At 34.4% G+C, this 23810-nt stretch overlaps 1 protein-coding gene across 1 annotated transcript; it reads left to right on the forward strand.

Moving 5' to 3' along the window:
- Positions 1–1827: 1827 nt before the first annotated feature.
- LOC119639933 (probable G-protein coupled receptor No18) lies at positions 1828–22180 on the forward strand. Its single transcript, XM_038037672.1, has 5 exons — positions 1828–2272; positions 9734–9836; positions 14943–15068; positions 17411–17591; positions 20522–22180. The coding sequence occupies exons 1-5, from the start codon at positions 1837–1839 to the stop codon at positions 21284–21286; spliced, it is 1611 nt and encodes a 536-aa protein (XP_037893600.1). The 5' UTR covers positions 1828–1836; the 3' UTR covers positions 21287–22180.
- Positions 22181–23810: the final 1630 nt, after the last annotated feature.

Genomic DNA, 23810 nt, shown 5'->3' on the forward strand with positions numbered 1-23810 from the left:
AGGTGATGAAGATTACAGTCGCCCAATTGTATGTATTTATGTATGTCTTGTATGCAATAAACAGTAACAATAATATTGAAATTTTAACGCACAAGAAAATGGTTTCGGCCGTAGCTTTTCATGCCTACCATTCGCATATATACAAATATATATATATGTATACATATATACACATATATAAGTATACACATATGGATATATATATGTATATATATGTATACACATATATTTTAGATTCCGAAACGTCTTTATTATTTAGAAACTTTTACAATTTGCTATAAATAAATTTCAAATGATTAACCTTTGACCAATACGAACGTTCAGTTTGACTTTAGCTCGGAGTGGAAATGCGTTCACTCCCTATATATCTCCATAAAATATCGCGTCTACCATGTCAGCGTCCGTGGGTTCAAATCTCAATGCAGTAGAGTTGGTAAAGGCATGACACTTACCGATTGGGCGCACATTCAGTAGGTTGGGGCCGCGATCACTCTATTTCTCTCTCTTTCTTTACTTCTTTGTGGGTATTACCGCGCTGCGTGAATAGTTGAAAAATTAATGTATTTTTTGAGTTTCGGCAGCATTTGCGGAGTAATTACACAGACTAACACCGGGTCCGGATCAAGTCTTTTATACCCGCCACCCTTCGATAACATATAGACTTTGTATAGTCTCCGGAAGTTCTTTTTGAGTTATGCAAACATTTTCTTAAAGGAAAGAAATATTTATGTTCTATAATAGTGAGTAGGCGTGCCGGTTTTTTGCATTTTTGCACAGGTGTTGCAAGGTCATCCATAGAATATAAATACTATTTTCATGGTTATGTTTCTTGTGGTTCATAAGCAACGAGCAACAACACACTTTTTTTTCTTTTTGAAAATAGAGGTGGTCTCAGGTTATGTTGTACTCTGGTCGTATCCTTTGATCGCTTTAGTTCACTTTCAATACCAACTAAGGTGCAAGAACTCTTAATCTTTGTGCTAAATTTAAAGCCGATTGATGGATTTTCGCCACCAGGAGAATGTTTACCATAGACAAACAGGCAGATGGACAGGATTAAATAGGTTTAGAGTTTGATTCTGATCAAGAATGTATATACTTTATGAAGACCCTGAAGGTTCATACAGAGCAGACAGACAAACTTAGTTAAATCGGCCAACAACTTAATGCTGACCAAAAAATTTTATACATAAAGGCTCTGATGTTTCCTTCCGGGTGTTGTGACGAAATGAATATACCACCCATCCTTTAGGGTTGGGTATGCACACATCTTTTTACAAATTTTATGACAAAAAGCAAAAATCTGAAAAAAGCCTTCTCTTCTGAGCAAACCTTTGAAACCGTAGTTATGATTTCATTAAAAGGACGGACAGGTACACAATTGAAAATCAATTCAATTCAATTCTACGAGTGTTCAACCTCATAATTTAAAGCGTGTCAAATATTTAAAAAAAAGGCGTTTACCGCTTGCGATGGGTTTATGGAAATGTATTAATAACACTTTTGCAAGATGATCACAATGAACATAAGATTTAATAAAACCTTTTTTTATAGATCTTCAGATTTCTTTACGAATTGGATATTGGAGAATATTGAGAAAAATTTAGAAAAAATGATTTTACTCTCGAGTGGAAAAAAATGATTTTAAAGCAGCAAAACGTACCACATCGGCAACTACTCTTATTATCAAAGAAGTACAAAACAATGCAAACATCTATAATGCATATGGGGCGCAGTCATATTAGCACTACGATGACAGCGGTAGCTGTTAGTTCGTATAGCTTTACAAACATAGCCAATAATGACATACATACACATTCCCAACCTTTAACATTAATGGACGAAACAAAGCCGAATACTGTCACCGTATCATCAGAAATGTCATCATCACTTTCATTGACATCGTCATCATTAGATGCTTGGGACATTAATAGTTTTCACTTTGATGGCAATCTAAGTGCATTAACTACTACGATAATGTCAACGACAACAACAGCTATAACAACGACATTAACGAATGTGTCGAGCGAGAGTGTAGAGCCTTCAATCATTTCAAATATCATAAAAATGGATTGGCATAAAGCGATTGCTGTTCCTATACTAATGCTGCTCATTTTGGTTACCGTCGTTGGTAACACTTTAGTGATTTTGGCCATTTTAACAACACGTCGTTTGCGTTCAGTAACAAATTGTTTTATTCTAAATTTAGCCATCACCGATTGGCTGGTCGGTACATGTGTTATGCCACCAGCTGTTATCGTCTACATTGAGGGTAAGTTAAAATATTATTTTTAAATATAAGCAAATCGGTGGTGACCGAGACTTTTATGCCCATCATCCGTTCTATTTAAAAGACCTAAGAAGAAGAAAAAAACTAAATTTTAATATTCTATATTATTGGCTAGGCGTGGTTGATTTTTTCTCCTTTATTGTACTGTATAAGTAACACACGAAAATAGGGAAAGCAAAGGTGTCGGCAGTTTCTGTTGCATAGGCGTATGAATGTTGTAGACGTGCCCTTTGACTGATTTGGGACATTTTCATGTTGTTTTGCAAATTTGGTTGAAAACTGGAAAAAATTTACTACAGATACTGCACGGTTGGGCAGATGGACGGACATTCTTAGGTGCATTCCCAATTTGAAACTATTCAAGAATTCGCATGTTTTACGGAATTCCTTAAACTTGCTTCTTCGCCTTATAAACGTATTGAAAACAAACGAAGTTTTGGTACCTTATAATATTGCGTAGGCGTGGTCAATTTTATACATTTTTGTGCTGGTACTGTAACATTGCTTATAGAATACGCATTCAGTTTCTTGTAGATATCTCTGCTCTAGTTTTAGAATAACGGACAAGGAATCGTAGTAGTGTAGATGTATCCTTAGACCTATTTAGACCATTTTCAACATCAACCTGCGTGCAAAACCTCACAATGTTTACGCAATATTTCAACTCGACAGCTTCATTCTTTTGGCCAAGAGAATGCTTATAGTAGATTTTACACAGACGGACAGACGGACATGCTAAAATCGATTTAGAATTTGATGCACATCAAAAATATATATATACCTCAAGGAGTCTCTAATGCTTTCTTCTGGGCGTTGCAAAGGTTTTGACAAAATGAATATACTCCTCATCCTTCGGTGATGGGAGTCAAAAAAACAAAACAATAGAGAGAAATAATTTTTTAAAAAATATTGATCAAGCTTTGCCTATTCCGCTGCTGATGCTAACCATTTATAAAAAAAAGTAAAAGTCACCAAACAAGGGGAGAAAATTCTGGCCGAATTTTTTTGTTCTTTTTTATTGCAAATAATTTAAATGTAGTTTTTTTTTCATATTTATATCCAAAGGCTGTCAAGACTTGTCAACACAATTGTTATGAAAAAAAAAAAAAAAAAACTAAAAATATATTGTATAAAAACAACATAAAAACAACAACTAACCGAAACTTTTTCATGATATTTTTTCTGTTCATTTAAATTTAAAATTATACAATTTAAATTCTATGTTTGCAATTGTTAAAAATCAAAAAAAAAAAAAGGAAAAAAAATGTTATTTTAAATGTTACCAAAATCACAAAAATAACTATTATTTATAGTCATTTATATAGAACAAATATTTTCTTTTATTTAAATTCCAATATTTTTACAAATTGCATAGAAATTCTTGACAAAAACAATTTGTGCGAATGTTCCCTAAGAAAAAACTAGAGTAGAACAAGTTTTCCATAGCGTTTACGAAATGGAGAGTAAAATGAATTTGAAATATTACAGGATTTTCCTCTTCTTCTTCTTGTTTTAAGTTTTATAGATGTCAGTTAGATAAGCACGAGTAACAGGAGGGATGCATAAGTGAAGAATCTCAAACAAACTTTGGAGTAAATTTAAGTTTTTACACCCTACACCACTTGTGGTACAAGGATGTATTAAGTTTGAGGGGATGTAAACAATGCCAAGTTGGTTTTGAGATAGGGTCATTTTTTATTATTTTCTGCGTCAATTGAAACTTGTCTGTCCCTCTGTCTATTTATCCGCTGTTCTGTCGGTCCCTTAGCCTGTCTGTCCGTTGGTCTGTCTGTCCATTAGCCTATCTGCCCGTAGCTCTGTCTATCCGTTGGTCTATCTGTCCTTGGGACTGTCAGTCCATATTAAGTCCTTGTCTTCTATCTACAGGTCACAATTTTTGCCTGAATTTTGGTGCAATGACGTGTTTTGGCCCTTCAAAGAACGCTACTGAAAATAGTTCGAATCGGACTACGTTTTCGATTTCTTCCCATAATAACACCTTATTTTGAAAAGTCTTTATAGGGATCGTATTAAGCGAAATTGTGAACTATATCTCACCAAAGTGTTTTTACTTATTATTTCTGCATTGATTACATTGTTATCCATCCTGATCAAAAGGATCAGTTGCCTGTTTTCCTCTTATAAGCATCTAGAGTTCTTGAAGTCAAATATGACTCAAGGTAAGTTAGGATTAAAGGTCCGTACTGCGGTTTGAAAAGCCATTACGTGAAACGTTATCACAATGAATCCATTTTTTATCTTCATTAACGATTCCGTTAAGAAATGAATCGCTACGAAATTTGTGTAGCAATGAAGTACCACTAGATCGACGAATATTCTTGCTCTTGTCTCAAATAATCAGTCGTTTTAAGTCTATTTACCTTCGTAGTTCGGAGAGTAGACGTAGTTAGTTGGGCGTCTTATATTTTATCTGGTGAGAGTAATCCGCCATTTTTATTTAGCGAGATTGATATTCATATCAATCGGCAAGAGTAACCCGTAATTATTGGTTTATTAGGGTATCACAAACGCGCACTAATTATGAGGTCTGTCATCTGCTTCGCATTGCGTGTCGATCTTTTAATGATCATTTTAATTTTTATTATGCGATCTCGGCGTCAGTTCTAAAAATAAAAAATGCAATTTTTCAATACAATGTCTGATGGTCCAGCTTGTTGTTGTTGCTGCTGTTTGCTATGGTTTACTTTTATTGCTGGTACACTTGCCGTGTGGGAAGTTTATCTTATAAATTCAATGGGATTACTTGGACGAAGTTTTGTCGGATTTTGAAATTGATTTGTGGTGAGCATAAATAAAAATTATATTAGTAAATATTTGTATCTATGGCACTGTGTTAGTAATAAGCTTGAATCAACTTTGATGTATATTATATATATATATATATATATATATGGGATAGCTAGTATAACTGGAATTTTAGTATTTTCTTATCACACCCACCACCGAAGGATGAGGGGTACAATCATTTCATCAAAACGTTTGCAACGTCCAGAAGGAAACAGAAGAGTCTGTCTGTCCGTCTATGGAGTGTGTGTTGTAAACATTCTTCGAGCCAAGTCAGTTGGAGCATACGTCCAGAACACTACGTAAACTGAGAACAAAAACGAATAAAAAACCGGTTTTTTGTTCATTACTGATAAACTACAACAAATGATCGCACCAAAATTTGAACGCTTATTCTATGGGCGCTGCTGTGGCATCTGTACAAAAATGCAAAAAAATTAACCCAACATTATGGTGTATCAAAATTACCTTCCTAAGGCACAGAAACAAACTTGAAAAACCCCATCAAATATATAAATGCTTGATCAATTTCCAAGAAGAATGATGAAATTTCGACAGTCACGAATAAATAAATGCCTTAAAACTGTGAAAAGGTGAAGGTTGACAAGAGTTATCCATGGCTTGGCATATTCATCGCTGATAAAAAAAACTGGAACAAATTAAAAGAAATTGTTTTTTTTTTTGAAGAAGAGATCTCTTATCGGAATGACTGCTAAAAAAGAGAAAAAACCGAGCATTAAACGAATCGATGAAGTGTCTTTTACTAATGACATGAATATAAAATAATTGGTATGAAACTTTTTCCAAAGATGAATCTTAAGAAGACATGACACCGTTATGACGGTAACAACAAGGCAAATTGGCTCAGTGAAGGTCCAACAGGGGTCAACGTTAGTTCAAAAATTTGCTGTTAGTAATTCTGATTTGTCCGACAGGCTTCGAAGAAGACGGACCCCCAAAATTTCTTGTGGAAGTTCATTCAAAATTATGTATGTAAGAATTATTGAGATGCCTTAGGTCCATGTGGTTAAAGACGCCTGAAGTTCGAGAGTCATGTAGACAAGAAATATTGCCACCCCGTCAGTTATTATTATTATTCCTATTGTTAGTTCAATACTTGATACATAACTAATTTAGAATAAAAACAAGAGAAAAAAGTAATAAAAAATAAGTAAGAAAATTATATTCGATCATGAATCTTTCATACCTATTTTCATGTTCTATAATATGGAGTAGGCGCGGCTGATTTCTCATATTTTCAATATAAACATTGTTGTCAAATAGACGTGTGGGCGTTTCCTTTGACAAGTTTATGTCAACTTTAAATTGCTTTACAAGTTCGTAGGTGACCTATTCATTTTCGCTAACGGGAGATTGTTTACTATAAGTACTACACAGTTGCGCAGACAGACAGATGGACAGGCGAACAGATGGACGTGTTTAGATGCATTTCATATTTGATACTATTCAAGAATTTACATACTTTGCGGACTGTTTGCAGCTTGCTTCTGCGCGTTATAAAAGCGGTGAAGATTAACTTTTGATACACTATAGTAATGGGTATACGCGGTTAATGTTTCCCATTCCTATACAGGTACTGCAGCATCGTCCGTAGAATGTGCGTTTAAATTTTCGCACTTTTATCAGCTATAGTTTATGAATAATAATCAAAAGCAATTTTTTTTATTTATTTTGAAAAGCAGAGGGGTTGTCAGTTTAGCTGCGGCTGTGGGCATGCCCTTCGACCGATTTGTTCCATTTTCAATACCAAGCTGCGTGCAAAAACTTTCAAGATTTGTGCCAAATTTTAAGTCGATAGACGACCGAGAGAATATTTGCAACAGACATTACACAGACAGACAGACAGACGGACGTACATGCTTCAATTGATATAGAATTTGATACTGTTCCAGAATATATATATACTTTGTTGCGTCTCTGATGCTTCCTTATGGGCATTATGAGAACTTCCTTCCTCATCTTCTGGTGATGGGTATCCAGGTCCCTCAGGTTGTTTTTTGATACATATGTCGAACTTAAAATAACTATTTTATGATCACAGATGCTGTGGTTTACATTGTAGAGATAGTACGTTGGCTATAGTCAAAGCCTTAGCAGAGCGTAGTAGCCATAGGCAGATATCTCTCTTGAAAATTTTTTCGAATAATGTTTACGTTTAACATAAGAAACTTTAAATGTATTCTTCTATCTTATTTTATGTGTATGGTGTTTGATGAATTGAAACTTTTTAAAGCTTTATATTAAGCGATAGATATTTAAAATTCGTTTTAAGCAAATCTACGTCAAAGCGTGTGAGGTAAGGGAAAATCAATTTACTTTAATTAAATGTAAATATTGATAATATTTATTGATATTTATATGATATTTATTTTATTTCACTTTACTTTCAAGAAGTGTGAACTCAACTCAAAGATTAGTAACAGATTTTATATATAATTTAAGAGATTTACTAAGCATTAGAATAATTCAAGCTTTGCAATAAAGGCCTTAAACAAATATATAACGTAAGCGAAATGTTGTCGTATATTTTTTTTTTTTTTTTTTTTTTTTTTGCAGCAACCAAACGTAAGTGTTAAAAATTTTTACTTACATAGCAATTAGTTGGATAGTTACATTGTTTGTTTTCTCGCTTGTTGTCATCATTTTATATATTGCGTTGAAATAGAATTTTCGTCAACTCTAAGTGTAAATTTTCAATAATTTGTTTATATATTTCCATGTCACAGACTATTGATTATTTGGAAAATTATTTTCATATTTACTTCGAGACTTGTTTTTTTGTTTGTTGTCTCTTTGGTTACTGCGAAATGTTATTCTTTGTTAAACATTTTATAATATTATTGTTGCAAACTCTATAATCGAATTAGTAAAGTTTCATAAAAGTTCATAACTTTTCTTTTGTTCTTAAGTTAGTCTTAATTACATTCATCAGAGGCAGATATGCATAAAACAACAAATGTTTATCTAGAAATAAGTATCGGAGATTTTATCAGGCACGCATTCAGTCTGAACAGGAAAAAAAGAACTACGCTGGTGTATAGGTCTCTCCTCTGAACTTTTCTTACATTATCTCCTAGAAAAGTTAGGCAAAAAGCTAAGGCATTAAGTCGGCCTGTGCGTTGACATCTTATTTTATTATTATTTCCTAGTTTAATTAGGAAAAACGTCTCGGCTGGTATGCCGATCTATTCTTATATTATCTCCTAGTGTAACTAAGAAAAATATCTAGGCTGGTATGTCAGTCTGCCCGTCGGTCTCTTCATATATTATCTTCTATCGCAATTAGGAGAAGCAGCCAAGTTTATGCGTCGGTTTGTCCGTCGACCTCATTCTATATTAATTCCTAGTGTAGTTAGAAAAACAGCAAGGGTGGCATGTCGGCCCTTTCAACGATCGTTCATTTTATTATCTGCTAGTGCAATTAGGAAAAACAGCTAGGCTGGCATGTCGCTTTGTCGAAGGAGTTCTTCATATATTATATCCCCTAGTGTTATTAGAAAAACCAGCAGCCCATCACCCCCTTCTTCTATTATCTTCTAGGGTAACTAACGAAAAGAGCTGACATGGTGTATCGATAAGTCCATCAGCCTGTTCTTATGTTATCTTTTATCGCAATTAGGAAAAGCAACTAGGCTAGCATGTCGGTCTGCCAGTCGGCCTCTTCTTAATTAGTTTTCTAGTGCAATTAGGAAAAGCAGCCAAGTTAGTATGTCGGTCCGTCCGTCGATCTCTTCCTTTATTATCTTCTAGTGCTGGTATGTCTGTCCGTCCATCGATTGGTTCTTCTATTATCTTCTAGCATAATTAGGAAAACCAGCTAGACTGGCATGTCAGTTCGTCGTCCGCCTCTTCTTCTAATATCAACTAGTGCAATTAGGAGAAACAACTAAGCTATTATGTCGGTGGAAAGAAGGTTTGTGTTTGGGCTTCAGTGATACGTCGTAAGACTAAGCCGCCGTTTATCAATTGTCGTTGCCGGTCATGATTTCAAACGATTATTGCCTCTTTGGGTAACTCGCAAAACCGCCTTCAAGACAAATCAGCTAATGCAAGACTTCATATGTAAACTTAATCCGATCTTTCAGAAAATCCTTTAATTATTTTATTTGGTAGTGAAAAATTTGGTAAACTGTTCCTCTTCCATGACAATTTCTAGAGAACGTATCAATGTTAAATATTCTGCGAATTATTGTTAATCTTTTCGCCAATCGGTAGCACCGTTGACAGATAAAGCATCGTGGACCTGTATTTGAAATTTTACCTTCCAAGCATTTCGCTCGAAACTCGGGTAGCATCCAGACAGATTCATCTTATCCAGTGAGTGAATTTCGTAACTCGCTATTTTTGGCTAGAAATAACATTCTATCGTTTAGAAACTAAGTATATTAGAAAAAATATTAGCTTAACCTTTCGGACAGTTAGAGCATAAATCCATAAATAGTCAAAGATTGGGGATAGACGTTTACTTTGATGGCGACGGATAGATTGTTACAAAGTAATTTAATGAATTTTCCTCGCTTGCTTATCTTTTTTGTTCGATCTATGAAAACCTAAGTCAGCAGTAATTTCCTAATTTATTTTTCATGTCATTTTTTTTTTCGCTTTTCGTTTTTGTAGATACTTGGCGTTTTGGTTGGATATTATGCGATATTTGGATCTCATTAGATATTCTATTATGCACAGCTTCCATACTTAGTCTATGTGTTATCAGCTTAGATCGGTAAGTAAACAAATGCAAATAGAGAAAGTCAAGAAAAAAAGAAAATGTAAGGACAATTGGCTAAAAGCTTTGTATAAAATGTTAAACTTATGTAAATTGCAGAAGAAGAAGACGAAATACATAAATCATTAAAATACAAGTAAAAATTTTACAGCAAAGGATGGCCGAACGTTAAACATCCTACGTACATTTCGTGATAAAATACCGACACTTAAATCTTGTTTCCATGGAAATGCTTTCTTCTTTTTGGGATGCTTTATATGACAGAGAGTTTCGAGCTTAAACTGATGTGGTCTAAATTTAGAGCTTATTAAAGATATTATTATTATTCCTAAGCTACTTTTATTATAAAGTGATTATATATTAAATTTTGTTGCCATACACAGGCTTGCCCACTAGGCGCAAAAAATTGCGCCATCCTGTTAAAGTTTTTCAAATCAATATCTTACCATTTCAAATTTTATTTCGTATAACGACTTCTCCAAAGAGAGATTTTTATATTGAAAAAAGTCTTGAAAATGAACCAAACCAATTCGCTTATCGCCTTTAGCTCGAAAGGTGTCTTTATACCTAGTTTCGCCAAAATATACTCAGCGATTTTTGCCGAAAAATTTTGAAAATTGAAATTGTTTTATAAACGGAGCGATTGTAAAAATGATTCCATCTAAAGCACTTTTAGTAGGCTTCTTCCTTAAGCCGAAACGCTTCAGTAATTCTAATTTCGTGAAAATATCTTAAAAACTCCTACTTGCAAGTTGAAGATGAAAATCAATTAATACAAACAAGTAAAACCATTATAGTGGAGCAGAGCTCATCATCAAATACCATGACTTCCTTTGATAGTGCAGCGACTTTTCAAAGCAAGGCTTTATATAGGGAGTGATCGAGAAAGTGTTCCTATCCAGACCGTTTTCAAAAGGCTTTTGTCCCTGGGCCGAAGGAAAGCCGTTGTATCAAATTTCATCAAAATGACTAAAAAATTGCTACTTGTAGAAACACAAGAAATAAGACGGATGGATGGACAGCCACCATGAATCAGCCGTTATAATGGAAGGTATCCTTCCATGACCTTTTGGATATTCGATGCACTCGCACACGCTTACTATGTCCTTGTAGGCATAGGTGATGTAGCATAGAATGATGTATGAAACGATGAATTGTTTTGCCAAATTTCATTTCGAAATCGAGTTTAATTTACTTTACTCGCAGTTTTATGACGCGACGAATGCACTCTATTTTCTGCCTATTTACACTGGCAACACTTTCAAAGAAAACGGTCCATGTTGATCTGTAGTCAAAACGTTTTGTTTTTGAATGTTTTGAAAAATGTAGGTATGTGTAGTCTCACCGCTTTAAGTCTTTTAACTTTTAAATTGATTTAAGTTTATAACGGGGTCATTTTTAAAATATTAGTCCAAAGCAATTCGTACTTTTGATGACTTCGAATGGACTGATTATATATTACCTTTTTCCAGAAAGTGGACCATTTTCGAATTCATTATATTTCCAGTTGCGTTAACTACGTAGATTTGTAGTCGGAAGCTGTTTTTTTCTTTATCATCTCCATACAAAAATTTATCAGCCGATGGGAAGTGAGTAATAGAAAAAACAAGTAAGAGAATTATATTTGGTTCTAAAAAAGGCGGAAAAATTAAAAAAACTAAATTTTCATACTCTATGATATGAGATGGAGGCGAACCGTTTTTTCTATTATCAAAATAAAAGTGTTCGTCGCATAGGCGTGTGGCCGTTGGAAAAAGTTTAAGCCCAAATTCCAAATTATTTTGCAAATTTGTAGGCGATCACTGCATTTTCGCTAACGGGAACCACAAATATTATACAGTTCCGCAGACAAGCAGATGGACCGAGCAACAGAAGGACATGCTTAGATGCATTCAGAATTTAAGGCTGACCAAGAATTTTTATACTTTTTGGGGCTTATGAAGCTTTTTGGCCGTTATAAAGGTAGTAAAAAAAGAAAAAATAAATTTTGATATCCTATACTGTCCGGTACGTGTGGTCAATTTTTCTCATTTTTGTACAAGTGCTACAGCATCGCCCATAGAATATATATTAAAATGCTTGTATATTTATCTGCCTTAGTTCATGAGTAGGGAAAAAAGCAATACTTATTTAAAACAGAGAGGTCTTTTCGGTTTACAGGGTGCTGTAGACATGTCCTTCGACTAACTTCGCTCATTTTCAATAACAACCTTCGCGCAAGAGCATCTAATTTTTCTGCCGAACTTGAAGTCGATTGCTTCATTTTTGCGGTCATGAAAATGTTTACCACGGACATTATGCAGTGGCAGAGACACAAAGACGAACAGACGGACATGCTCAAATTAATTTACGATGTGTTGCTAAGTAAGAGTATATATACTTTGTGGGTTCTCTGATGCTTCCTTCTGGGCCTTTTAAAAGTTTTGACATAATGAATGTACACCTAATCCTTCGGTAAAAAAAGCGAAGACGACGTAAAAAAAAAAATTATAGTGGTTTGCAGTATTATGCAGCGAAATAGTTCGTTGAGCACAAAGACGAATACATACATATTACTATGCTAATGACATATCCGTGGTAAAACGTATAGAATCCAGTGACGGATCAAACAAATGAAGATCAATATTATACATTATACAAAGCACTCTGAAAGGACTCTAAAGCCAATAATTTGCGCAGCAGTGTGGCAAGTAAATTGCTTTATAGTATCTCGTAAATTTACCAGGCACAATAACTGGAATTCCCTGATGTAAACCCGAGAAAGTTATCATACTTTCAGTCAAATTAACAATAAGGACAACCTCCAGCATTTCATTCATCGTTATCATTAAATATATTTTTACAAAAATGGACTTACACTACTGGCAAAGAAAACGGGTCATATTTATTTATAAAGTGAAACGACGCTTAAAATTAATTTTATTATTTTCCAAAAACATGCAAATTTTGCAATTAGAAAGCTTAGATGATAAATGTGTTATTCATTCCTCTTGTGAAAATGTAAAACCGCCAGTCAACGGAAGCATTTATATACAGCTGTACATGCATTTGCTCCTTATAGAAACGTTCATATCACGTACACATAATGTCTAAAGAGATGATTTTCATTTGGATTTGGAAAATGAACCTATGCACGTAATTGTTTTTGAAAGAATAAATTCCTTCTCCTCCTCCGCTTATATTACATATCAATTTAGTAACAATTACTTTTAGTTTGCTCTTTGCAAGGAATTATATCATTTAAAGGATCTTTAATTCACTTAAGCTTCCTCTTCAGATGTCGTGTTTAAATGAACGACTTGATAAATTGCATTGAAACTGTCCTTTGGTCACAATACAAAGTCTAACATCAACAACAGCAACAACAACAGTATATTTTTGCCGACAAAGAACGGAAGGCTCCAAAGTGTCTGACTAACCAAACTGACAATATTTCAAACAGACGTTTGCAAGCATTTCATTTGAAATATTATTTTAACAAAAGTTAGTGGGAAGAAGAAGCTTTATTAAACTTTAGTTTCAATTTAATTTATTACAAATAAAACGTTACACCTTACACGTAGTGTAAGGCGACATTAAGTTTGTACGCATTTGTCCGTTTGATATCTGCGCATATAATTTTGTTTCCAACATATGGACTATTATTTCTAAAATATTTTATTGATAGGCCATGACTTGATCAAACATAAATTCTATAGAAAATAGATTGAATCGGACCATTTTATGACCGCACCGATTACATTTACTTTACGATTTGTTTTACTTCATGCGTTATATGTGAGAAAATAATATCATCTTTAAGAGTTGTCGAGTGAAGAAATGTCGCTAAAGATTTCGAAGTTTTGGGTCAGATTGTATTATATTTCGAACGGCCTCCAATATAAATATTCTTATAAAATAAAAGTATTTTCATGGCCATAGTTTATATAGTATATATACGCATATATATATATATATATAATAGTTTTGGCTTTGCTTTTTTTGGGATTACATCATTCTACTTTGGACTGCAGGATTGGATAAGTTATCCATAGTAGAAAGCCTTTCCATGATCACAAAATTAAATTTTTTGTTCTTTACGATTAAAACAGGTAAAGCATATGTGTTCGAAATGCCGAAACATGTAATCAAGGACCTAGGTTTTTTAAATCTATCCAAAAATTAACCATTTATACCGCCCATATTCGGCCAAAATTATAATATAACTTGCATGTGTACGTCGAAGCCTCTTTGGAGACTTAGATGCTCATGGCCGGCGAAAGTGTGTCTAACACTTTCGATACCCTTGAGAATCGCCGTAATGTTGGCTGTAATATGGACGTGTTGGTATATCTAGGAAGAGTGTTCTGTAGAGATAAAAGAGGTTTCTCCACCAATTAAGTCCTTCAAGTCAAAGGTACACGGCTCCCAGAATCCAGGTCCCAGAATTACCTGAATGCCGCTTGACACACTACCACGAATCGTTATTCCTTAACCATACTGACCGCCTTTGGAACCACCAAGTGGACCATGATCTTTCCTACGATAGCTGAATTCAATTTTTAAATCAATTCACAAACACTACTCCCTTTTTCCACCACTCTCTTCCTGATCATCATCGTGCCCAAACGTGTAGTGGAAATATCATGAGTCGCTGGTCATAAGGAATAAAAAAATCTCTGGCAATATTCTCAACGACTAATTTACTGAAATTTTGTTAGAAATAAAAGCATTTTAATCGACTAGTGCTTATATTCTAAAAGAGCGCGTCGAGCTCAAAATCTGCTGTCTCTATTTTTAAGTCCAACGTTCACAAACACTACTGCCTTTCTGCATCCCTCTCTATCTATAATCTTTCCTAATCATGTTCGCATGCATAGTGGACATCCTCGGAATGGAACAAGAAGATACCTCAACAAGAAAATTAGAGTTATTACTATTGAACTACGTCAGTTCGCCGTTCTCGTGAGAACAAAACGTTTACATGACAACATTCAAAAATTTGTGATAATCTATGAACATACTTAGATAAGAAATTATATTAACCTAAGAGCTGGAATAGAGTTTTTAATAGTCATATTTGCCGGCTTCAACTTGTTTACCTCTCTATATTTTTCATTTCAGATATTTAGCTGTAACGCAACCTTTAAATTATTCAAAAAATAAACGCACTAAACGCTTGGCTTTCTATATGATATTTATTGTCTGGATAACTGCGCTTTGTATCACTTGTCCGCCATTTTTTGGTTGGTAAGTATCATAATAAAAAGCCGTACAAGCAAAAATGAAAAATATTTCATTTTCGATTGTCTTACAACTAACTTAATATTTACTTTAAAATTAACCTGCAGTATTATGGATAGTTTTAAGTACTTACAATTCTTAGAACTCTGATATAGAAATTGTGGTTTCAGTTCCCATTACTTTTTTTGAATTTAGAATGTTTTCATTTCTACGTGGAATTGGCAGGTGCTTCTCCGTAGGCAGTCAATTAAGAGAATGTTGTCAGCATTTAAATGTCTCTTATTTAATTTCCTGCAAAAAAATTCACATAAAACCCAAAACAAAAAAAGTTACACATCAAATGAAAGAAATTTATTACAGCATTCACCTTATTTGCTAGCTAGCACTTATGTCAATATGTTTCGGAAATTTCTATGCAAAGAGTCAGCATTTATTCACTCGTGTAAGTAAAGTAGTGCAGTTACTTTTTCAGATATTTTTGTATCTATCATTGAAGGGTGAGTGTGAGGTATACTTATGTTGGCAAAACGTTTGCAACATCCACAAGGAAACTTCAGAGATCCCATAAAGTGCACGTATTCTTAATGACTATTAAATTCTGAATTTATCTTGGTATGACGGTCTGTCTGTCTGTGTAATTCCTGTGGTAAATGTATTCCTGTGAAAACTTCTGCACGGAGGTTAGTATAAAATATGGGCCAATTCAATCGAAGGACACGCCTATAGTTGCACGCAAATTCTAAACCTATCTGCTTCCGAAAGAAAACCAGCTACAGAAGATTAAACAAAAAAAATGTATATTTTGTGAATGGTCCTATCGGCCACACCAACGCACTATAATATAGTATTGAAATTCTTTTCTATTTGTATGTGTTTTTTTTTTTAAGAGATATGGTAGGTACGAAATATTCGGTCTCAGACGTATGTAATTTTCTTACATGTTTTTATTACAAAAGACTTTCATATCGCTATCTTCTAGCAAAGCAAGGAGTTTTTATTGAGTAAAATAAAATTGAAATGTCAGCACCTTTCAAGGGGGACACACTTTACCAGTGCATACCACTTGCATAGTCACAGAGGAAAAAAAAAGTATTAATTTATAGATATTACATATCAAAATTTCTAAAAAGAAACAGTCATAACTTTATTACGTGACAAAGTTGACTATTAAATACCCTACAATAGATATTGACAAATATTACTTTTTCATAATACTTCCTTATAGGGAGAAAATGGTTTTACCAATCCAACATTTTCAACATTTCAAACATTTTCGCACAAAGAACTTTGGACCTGTAAATAGATTAAACAAAAAAATAGCTCTCCCAGATAGACTTAAATAATTAAATTCCAAATCCATTATTATAATAAAAGCCAGGTCTAGCTCAAGTCAAAGCGAGTGCTGCAAGCATTGGTGCAAATTTACCCATATCCATACCACAAGTGTTGATAGGTGGAATGTAGAGAAAAAAGGCAGTCGGAATTTTGAAAGAAAAACAGAAAAGTTAATTATTTATTCAAAACAATAATAAAATTATTTCCCTTTCTTTCTAAGTAGCCACATCCGATTGCGACAACCAAGCTTGCACTCGATCCCAACATTTTCCATTGGTTTAACGAATTTTCTGCTATCGGGTATAGAGGTTCGCATTTTAAAATATCGCACAATAATGGACAAAGCTGACCCTGACAAGAGCATATCAAAAGTTTTATGGAAAAGGCTGTGAAAAGGTTTCAAATAGAATTCCATCTCTTAAATAAACTTTCTACGACTTCTGTGATGGCTGTGAAATATCAGATTTCGTTAACTAATTTTCCCGATCCTAGCTGTTGAATATCGATTAGTCACTTTTTGAATATTTTTCCCCTCTTCTTTGGTTGCTTTATAATAAGGTTTTTAATAGGCAGCCTTCCTTCTTTATGTTCTGGCAACATTTTTGCTAATTTCACAGAAGAACTTTTTGCTTTCTCCTTTTGCTTGCTCCATGTTCCAGTGATTTTAGAATTTTTCAAATGCGAAAATTCTAAAGCACTTGAAAGTACGACTAACAAAAACCGCAACTTATATATCCTAATAGAGTGTCATCAAGCCAACTTCGTTACGATTCAAGCAAAGAATTGAAGCTTTTCACGCAACTCAATTACTTAGGGTTGTCGATTTGCTGACTCGTTGAAGAAGAAGATTGCTATCATAGTAGATCAGAAGAAAAATCTTTAGTGCTATCATATCATGTCTACTTTTAAATTAATAAATTTCGGATACTATGTACACAATATATATAAGTATGTATCGTTCTTACATTTCTTTTATTAAAATATAAATTACTTTTCATTGATTCATTTCATAGGTACGAGCCGGGTCGTCATAAGAAGGATAGCAAGAAATATTGTCGCTATAATCAAAATAAAGGATACGTGGTGTTCTCGGCAATGGGTTCATTTTTCATACCATTAACGGTTATGCTTTATGTTTACTTAAAAATTGGATATGTGTTGACATCCCGTCGCCAACGTATCGTACGAGATGCTGTGAGTTTTCCGTCTCTCTATATTTCTCTCTCTCTCTCACTCTCTTTCTCCCTCTTCATCATATATATGTACGCATATGCTTTTTTACGCTTTATTTGTTATTCGATGCAGTGTTTTTTTATTTCGGTGTTCTTGTTACATTGTGTATTATACTTTTTTTTTCATGGTTGTGTGTCATCGCATAATAACGCTTACCTTATGACGCGAATTTATTTGCTTGGATTCTTTCTATGTTTAGTAGAATACGTTCCTTTCTTTTTTTGTTAAGTTTTTATTCATTGAATGTACACTACGGGGTATGGTGTACAGAAAGAAAAAAAAATGTAATAAATAATGGCTGAGTGCGAAATTTTAACTGAATGTGACAGTATAGAAATTCAAGAAATTAAAGATGAAACCAAAGTGAAACGGTTGAGTAGACTTGGAACCGATAGGATCAATTTCTATTAGTTTTGGTCACGCGAAAGTAGATTATGCAGAAAAGTGTCCATGCAATAAGTTATTTGAAAACTTCGATCCTATAGATGAAAACACCATAAAATCTACAACATTTCGTTAAATAGTTTAATATCCATAACTGACGTATATGGACGGAGCTTGTTTCTTACAACAAAAAAAAAACAATTTGGAAACTTGTAGACTCTTGCAGGAAGTATTGAATGTACATTTGAAAACACGACTTTTCAAAAGAAGGCCTTATATCGGAATAGCTCAAAAAATTGGGCCGATTCCAACTATTTTCAGTAGGGTTCATCCTTGAATCAAAACATGTGCGTATACCAAGTTTCATCAAAATATCTCGAAATATGTAACCTGTATGTTGAATCAAAGAGAAAAAAACATTTTTGCTCACTTCATTCATTTTTTATGAACCAATGGTTCTATAAATAGTATATGAGACGAGTGTAAATAGTTTTGCTGATCTCTTCAACGCTATCTGTCTTCACAAATTTATTAGAAATACATATTCTAGGATTCTAGGATTCATTTCCTCTAAAAATATTTTGCAGCACTTAGGCGCGTACATAGATGGTCGAGCAAAGAAAGGAAAAAACTCCAACTAATAATTTGATGAAGTGTTCGTTTTAAATGAGTGAATAGATTTGCAATGAGCAAGAGCAGGCAGGTATGATAAAGCTGTGAAATTCGTAGTATAGGACGATCTTTCCTGTCATGTCTCCCGGATTTGATAGAATCTTTTAATATCTAGACTAAGTTAATTCAGAGTATGTGATTACGATATAGCAAATCGTATATACCGTACGCATTTGCCATGATATTTGTATGCGATTTGGTGACATTTTACAAATCATTTTATAAACTGAAAATTCCATTTGCATTCTTTCTTCCTTAGTTATGGACTTTTGGTCGGATTGAGCTGACTTTTGTAATTGGCAAATAACGTAGAGCTCAGCCGATTAGTCTAGATCATCACTGTCATTCGCGCTTGTGATGAATACGCAAACTTATTTTAATTAGGACTACTTAAGCTAATTTAACTTAAGCCTAAGTAGCCGGGTAAGTTCGAACCGCGACTATCAAGTCAGTATTCGCGGTAGTGCAGTAAAGTTTTCTTTGCCCGTAGTTCTAGTGAATGCTTAACCAAAACAGACAACACAATATCGACTGGATGCACACCCACTAGGCTGCGGCCACCATCTCCCTTTTTCTTTACCTTTCTGCCTTCTTGCTGTCAGCGATCGTGTTACATGCATAGGGCACATTCTGTGAGTGATTGGTTAGTCGTTGTCTTCAACACCCGAATGGGCAGGTGTCCATATTAGGTGCACATCATTACGCCTGCCTAACTCATTCAGTTTTCGAAGCATGAGCTTAGATGCTATCATTCCTTTCCAGCCTATTTAGGGACTTTAAGTCACCTTGACTGTCGGAGTAAATGAAGATTCGCGCTCTCCTGCCTCCTCTCTTGTCTTTCTAAGCGTTCAGAGGCAAACGAGGAGATTGTGTAAACTTCTGCTTGGAATATGTAGGGACTATATCCCATCGATATGGCCTTCTGAAAACTCGGGCCACCAAAGCCAGTCCCAGTTTTGCAACTTTTCACTTTTGAACCGTCGGTGCATGAATTGCTTGCTCACACCCCGGGCTCAAAAACTTCCACGTCCAAACCCTATCTCGCCGGTATAGTCACTCCGAACTGCTGCGACAGTACTAGCTTTGCAGCTCAATGGTCCTATATTTTGATAAAAGTTTCGTCCATGAATTTTTTTAATACCTCTAGACGATCCTTCAGATATCCCAATTTTAAATTGTCGATATTCAGCAGTCTAAGTGCACTCTGGCAAGCCTCTTTTTCTACAGCAAGAGAAAGAGGTGTAATACCTAGCAGCGCCCCTGTGGCATTCAAGGGCAAGATTTCATCGCCCCACTCATGCCATTGCAAGCGAGACGTGGGGTTTTGTTTAACGTCGTCGTCGTCGTTTTTGCTTTACCTGAGGCCATCAGGCCGAAGCTGCGTAGGTTAGCATGGGAAGGATTGTGATGATATAACACCAGTAGACCATTTTTGTGCTTTTATCCCATGTTTTACCGTAAACGCATTGACAGGCAAAGGGTATTCTGATCGCCTTTTCCGTTAGCCGCCTTAAATGAGAATTCCAGATTATGATTCTGTCAAAGTAGACGCCCAGATATTCCAGCTCATTTAAATAGTCAAGGATAACATCCTGCAGGTGGACGTTGTGCAATGTTAACTTCTCCTTTCTCGAGAAAAGCACCAAGACCGTTTGTTGAGTACTAATGCGCAATCCTCTATACAAGCACCAGTTGTGAGTTATACTTAGAGCTTATTGGGCGTCATAATCATCATCATGATATCATCACTCATACCGTATAAGATCAATATATTCAAAACCCTTCTTTGTTGACCAAAATTAACACGTTTCTCAAATAATTTCATTTACTTTTAGACTTCCGAACGCACTGCTGATCATGAAATCGATAATGATCAATTTTTATCGGAATCGGAACACTTTGAATCCGATCATCAAGAATTATCGGCGAAACGTTGCGTTCTAGATGGCATGAATGGTAAAGCGAATAGTTTAAAGCACTTTAAAAATTTAAATCATCAAAGGATGGAAAGAACTCAATTTGATATCATCGCAGCAGCGACTCATTGCTCGGCAAAAGATTATAAATATGAAGATTCAATTTATATGAAGAAGCGTGCGATGAGTTTTTGCCTGAACGATGCGCAAATAACAGCGTCCGATGTTAAGCGTTACTGTATCAATGATGGCGGTGGTAGTAAAGGCTCTTTTTCGGAAACTTGCCTAACTTCGGTAATGGAGCAACAGAGTCATTTAATTAAACATCATTGTCATCATCAACACCAACATAATCACCATCATCATCATCATCATCGAGTGCCAATGCGTATGTCGACTATGAAACGTGAAACAAAAACTACAAAAACTTTAAGTATGGTAATGGGTGGTTTCATAATCTGTTGGCTGCCATTTTTCATATATTATTTATTAATTCCATTCCTGCCTCAATATGCTGTACAGCAATGGTTAATGTCATTATTAACCTGGATAGGTTGGGTAAATTGTGCCATCAATCCATTTATTTATGCCTTTTATAATCCGGATTTTCGTGCGGCATTTTGGCGTTTAACGTGTCGACACATTTGCAAACCAAAATTACCAATAAATCGTTTTAAAGCTTAAACTTAGTTTTGCAATACGAAAAGTGAAAAGAAAATCTTAAAAGATTTTTATTATTCCAACTCGTATGCACCAATGTAAACAAACTAGACAAATTTAAATCATTTTCTCAGTGTAAGTTCTAAAGCAAATATTGCTGTACCTGGTAAGAAGCAAGGAAATGACTTGGAGGAGGAGAAAAGTAAAGATATATAATATGTGTTAAAACAAGAAAGTAGTTCCATACGGTTTGATTCGAATATCTTCATACCTATCATTACTAGGAGATAACTATCGTATCGTAAATATTTTAAATTCTCGTTTTTATGCGGTTTTGTACTAACTAAGCATAACTTTTTCTGAACGCATACGGGCGTAATGCATTGTGTGGTTTTCTGGCAATAATTGATAAATTCGTGAGCCAACTTAACCGATCTTCAAGCTCCCCTCGGGGATACGATTAAGGAAGGGGAAACTATTTCATACATTCTGGAGTTAAAAATAATTTAAAGCGAAGGGGAAAATTACCTGCGAGGATCGATTTTCTAAAGGGAAGGTGATAAGAGAATGTTTATTCCTAAGCGGGACTTACTAGCTGCGTTAACAGTTTCTCTCCGCTAAAATTGGTTGCTTGGGCATAAACCGATTCAGTGGAAATGTCTTTTTAGGACCTCAATAACGAAGTATAAATCTACGGGGTTACCCATGCATGTTTCCATGCGTTACTAGTATTTGGCAAATCTGGTGTACTATGCGTGACCTAGACACAGATTTAAACACAACATCTCGACACAACCCAAAATGTTTCGCAATTGAAAGAGAGAATTATAAGACCTAGTAAACGTAAATGTATACTAATCCTTATGTTTTTATTGCACAATTATTTGAATCAAGAATTAAATGGAAAACAAAATTTTCATAGGATGCAGAAGATTTTAAGCTTTTTATACATTATATAACTACACGAAATATGGGGCGGTGCATGCATGCATATGAGGAAATGAGAACGGAAGGTAATTCGGCCTATTGTGACTTGAAAATAATCGGATTTAAAAGGTTTGTGAGCTTAGTTTTTTTATTAGAGTGGAATTTGTTGTTGTACCATGTAGATAAAATTCATTTTAATTAACTTTAACACTCGGTGATTTTAAGTAAAACTATTTTCTTTAGGGTGCAATGCAATGACTTTTTTTTCTTCTTACTTCTAACCACAAAGCTCTGCTTATTATTTTGCGAAAAAAAAGGAAAAAGAATTTGTTTTAATCTGTCATGAAAACACTAGTCCAGCATAAGATGGTAAAGAAAAAATTGTTTTGAAAAACAAAAGTAATTTTTATTTTTAGCTTTGCCTTACTATTTCCTGAATTTGTACGGCTTTAGGCTAAAGTTTTTTAGTTGGTTGTTTAGTTTGACTTTCAGTTCATTTATAAAACTTATTTTCAAATAAAAGTTTTTAATGAAAATGTTAAAGAAATTAAAATACAATGTTAATAACAGTTTCTTGTAAACAAAATGTAAAGTCAATTGACATTATTATACTCTACACCATCATACCCCACCACAAGTATATTAAGTTTCTGCGAATGTACACAACATCCAGAAGGACTTGAAATAGACTCATCTTTCATTATACTTTTACTAGCTGGTCTAAGTGTAATAAAATTTAATATACCACTATATTTCGATTCAAGAATGAATACTATTGAGAATAGTTCGGATCGGATCGCTTCTTCAAGCCCTCCCCATATAAAGTCTCACATTAAATTGTCGTCATATAAATAAATGCATCAAAGGAAATAAGGAGGTACAGGGTATATAATGAGTGGCTCCGTCCAACTATAGTGTTTCTATTTGTTTCGAGAAACGTTTTCTGAATCAATATAAATTTGCCTATCCATTTGTCGGTCTTGCTTTCTTGCATTCAAACTACATATCGCAAATTTTTGAGATATTTTTATGAAATTTGGTACACCTTCAAATTTTGGCCCTAAGATGAACACTATTGAAAATGTCTCCGATTGCACCACTTTTTCGACCCCTTCCCGTATAAAGAGCTATTTTTTATATTTCAAGTCGAGCAGGGTACTCAATGGTAGGCCATGTCGCATTACAATGTTTTTATTTGTTTTCCGAATCATTTTCCGAAGCCGTTCAAAGTTTGTCTGTCCGTCTGATTTACTTAGGTTTAAACTACAAATTGCAAATTCCTGAGATATTTTAATGAAATTTGCTACATTGACGTATTTTGGCCCAAAGATGACCGCTATTGGAAGAGATTTTGTTCGGACCATTCCTTTCCTCGCATGCCGTTATATTCATAAATGTTTTAAATGAAATGGTGTAGGGTATTTAATGATGGACCATGTTCCAGTAAAGAGCATTTATTTGCTTTTCTTTAAATTATTGAAAAATAAATGACACAAAAAATCATTGAATATTTATGGTTTTAATTGAATTTTGTAATGCGCGTTGACATTTTTAATTAGCATTAGTATTTACTGATTAGAATATTAGACGAAGAAAAATAAATATAAAATATAATGTTCTA

The sequence above is a fragment of the Glossina fuscipes genome, unplaced genomic scaffold (assembly GCF_014805625.2).
Source record: "Glossina fuscipes isolate IAEA_lab_2018 unplaced genomic scaffold, Yale_Gfus_2 114, whole genome shotgun sequence".
NCBI lineage: Eukaryota > Metazoa > Arthropoda > Insecta > Diptera > Glossinidae > Glossina > Glossina fuscipes.

What these genes read in the sequence shown, in the direction of transcription:
- LOC119639933 (XM_038037672.1), top strand. Translation starts at nt 1,837, where the DNA reads ATGGACGAAACAAAGCCGAATACTGTCACCGTATCATCAGAAATGTCA. An exon ending in TGTTATCGTCTACATTGAGG is followed by an intron (nt 2,273 to 9,733) that starts GTAAGTTAAAAT and finishes TCGTTTTTGTAG; the next exon opens with ATACTTGGCGTTTTGGTTGG. An exon ending in TGTCCGCCATTTTTTGGTTG is followed by an intron (nt 15,069 to 17,410) that starts GTAAGTATCATA and finishes TTCATTTCATAG; the next exon opens with GTACGAGCCGGGTCGTCATA.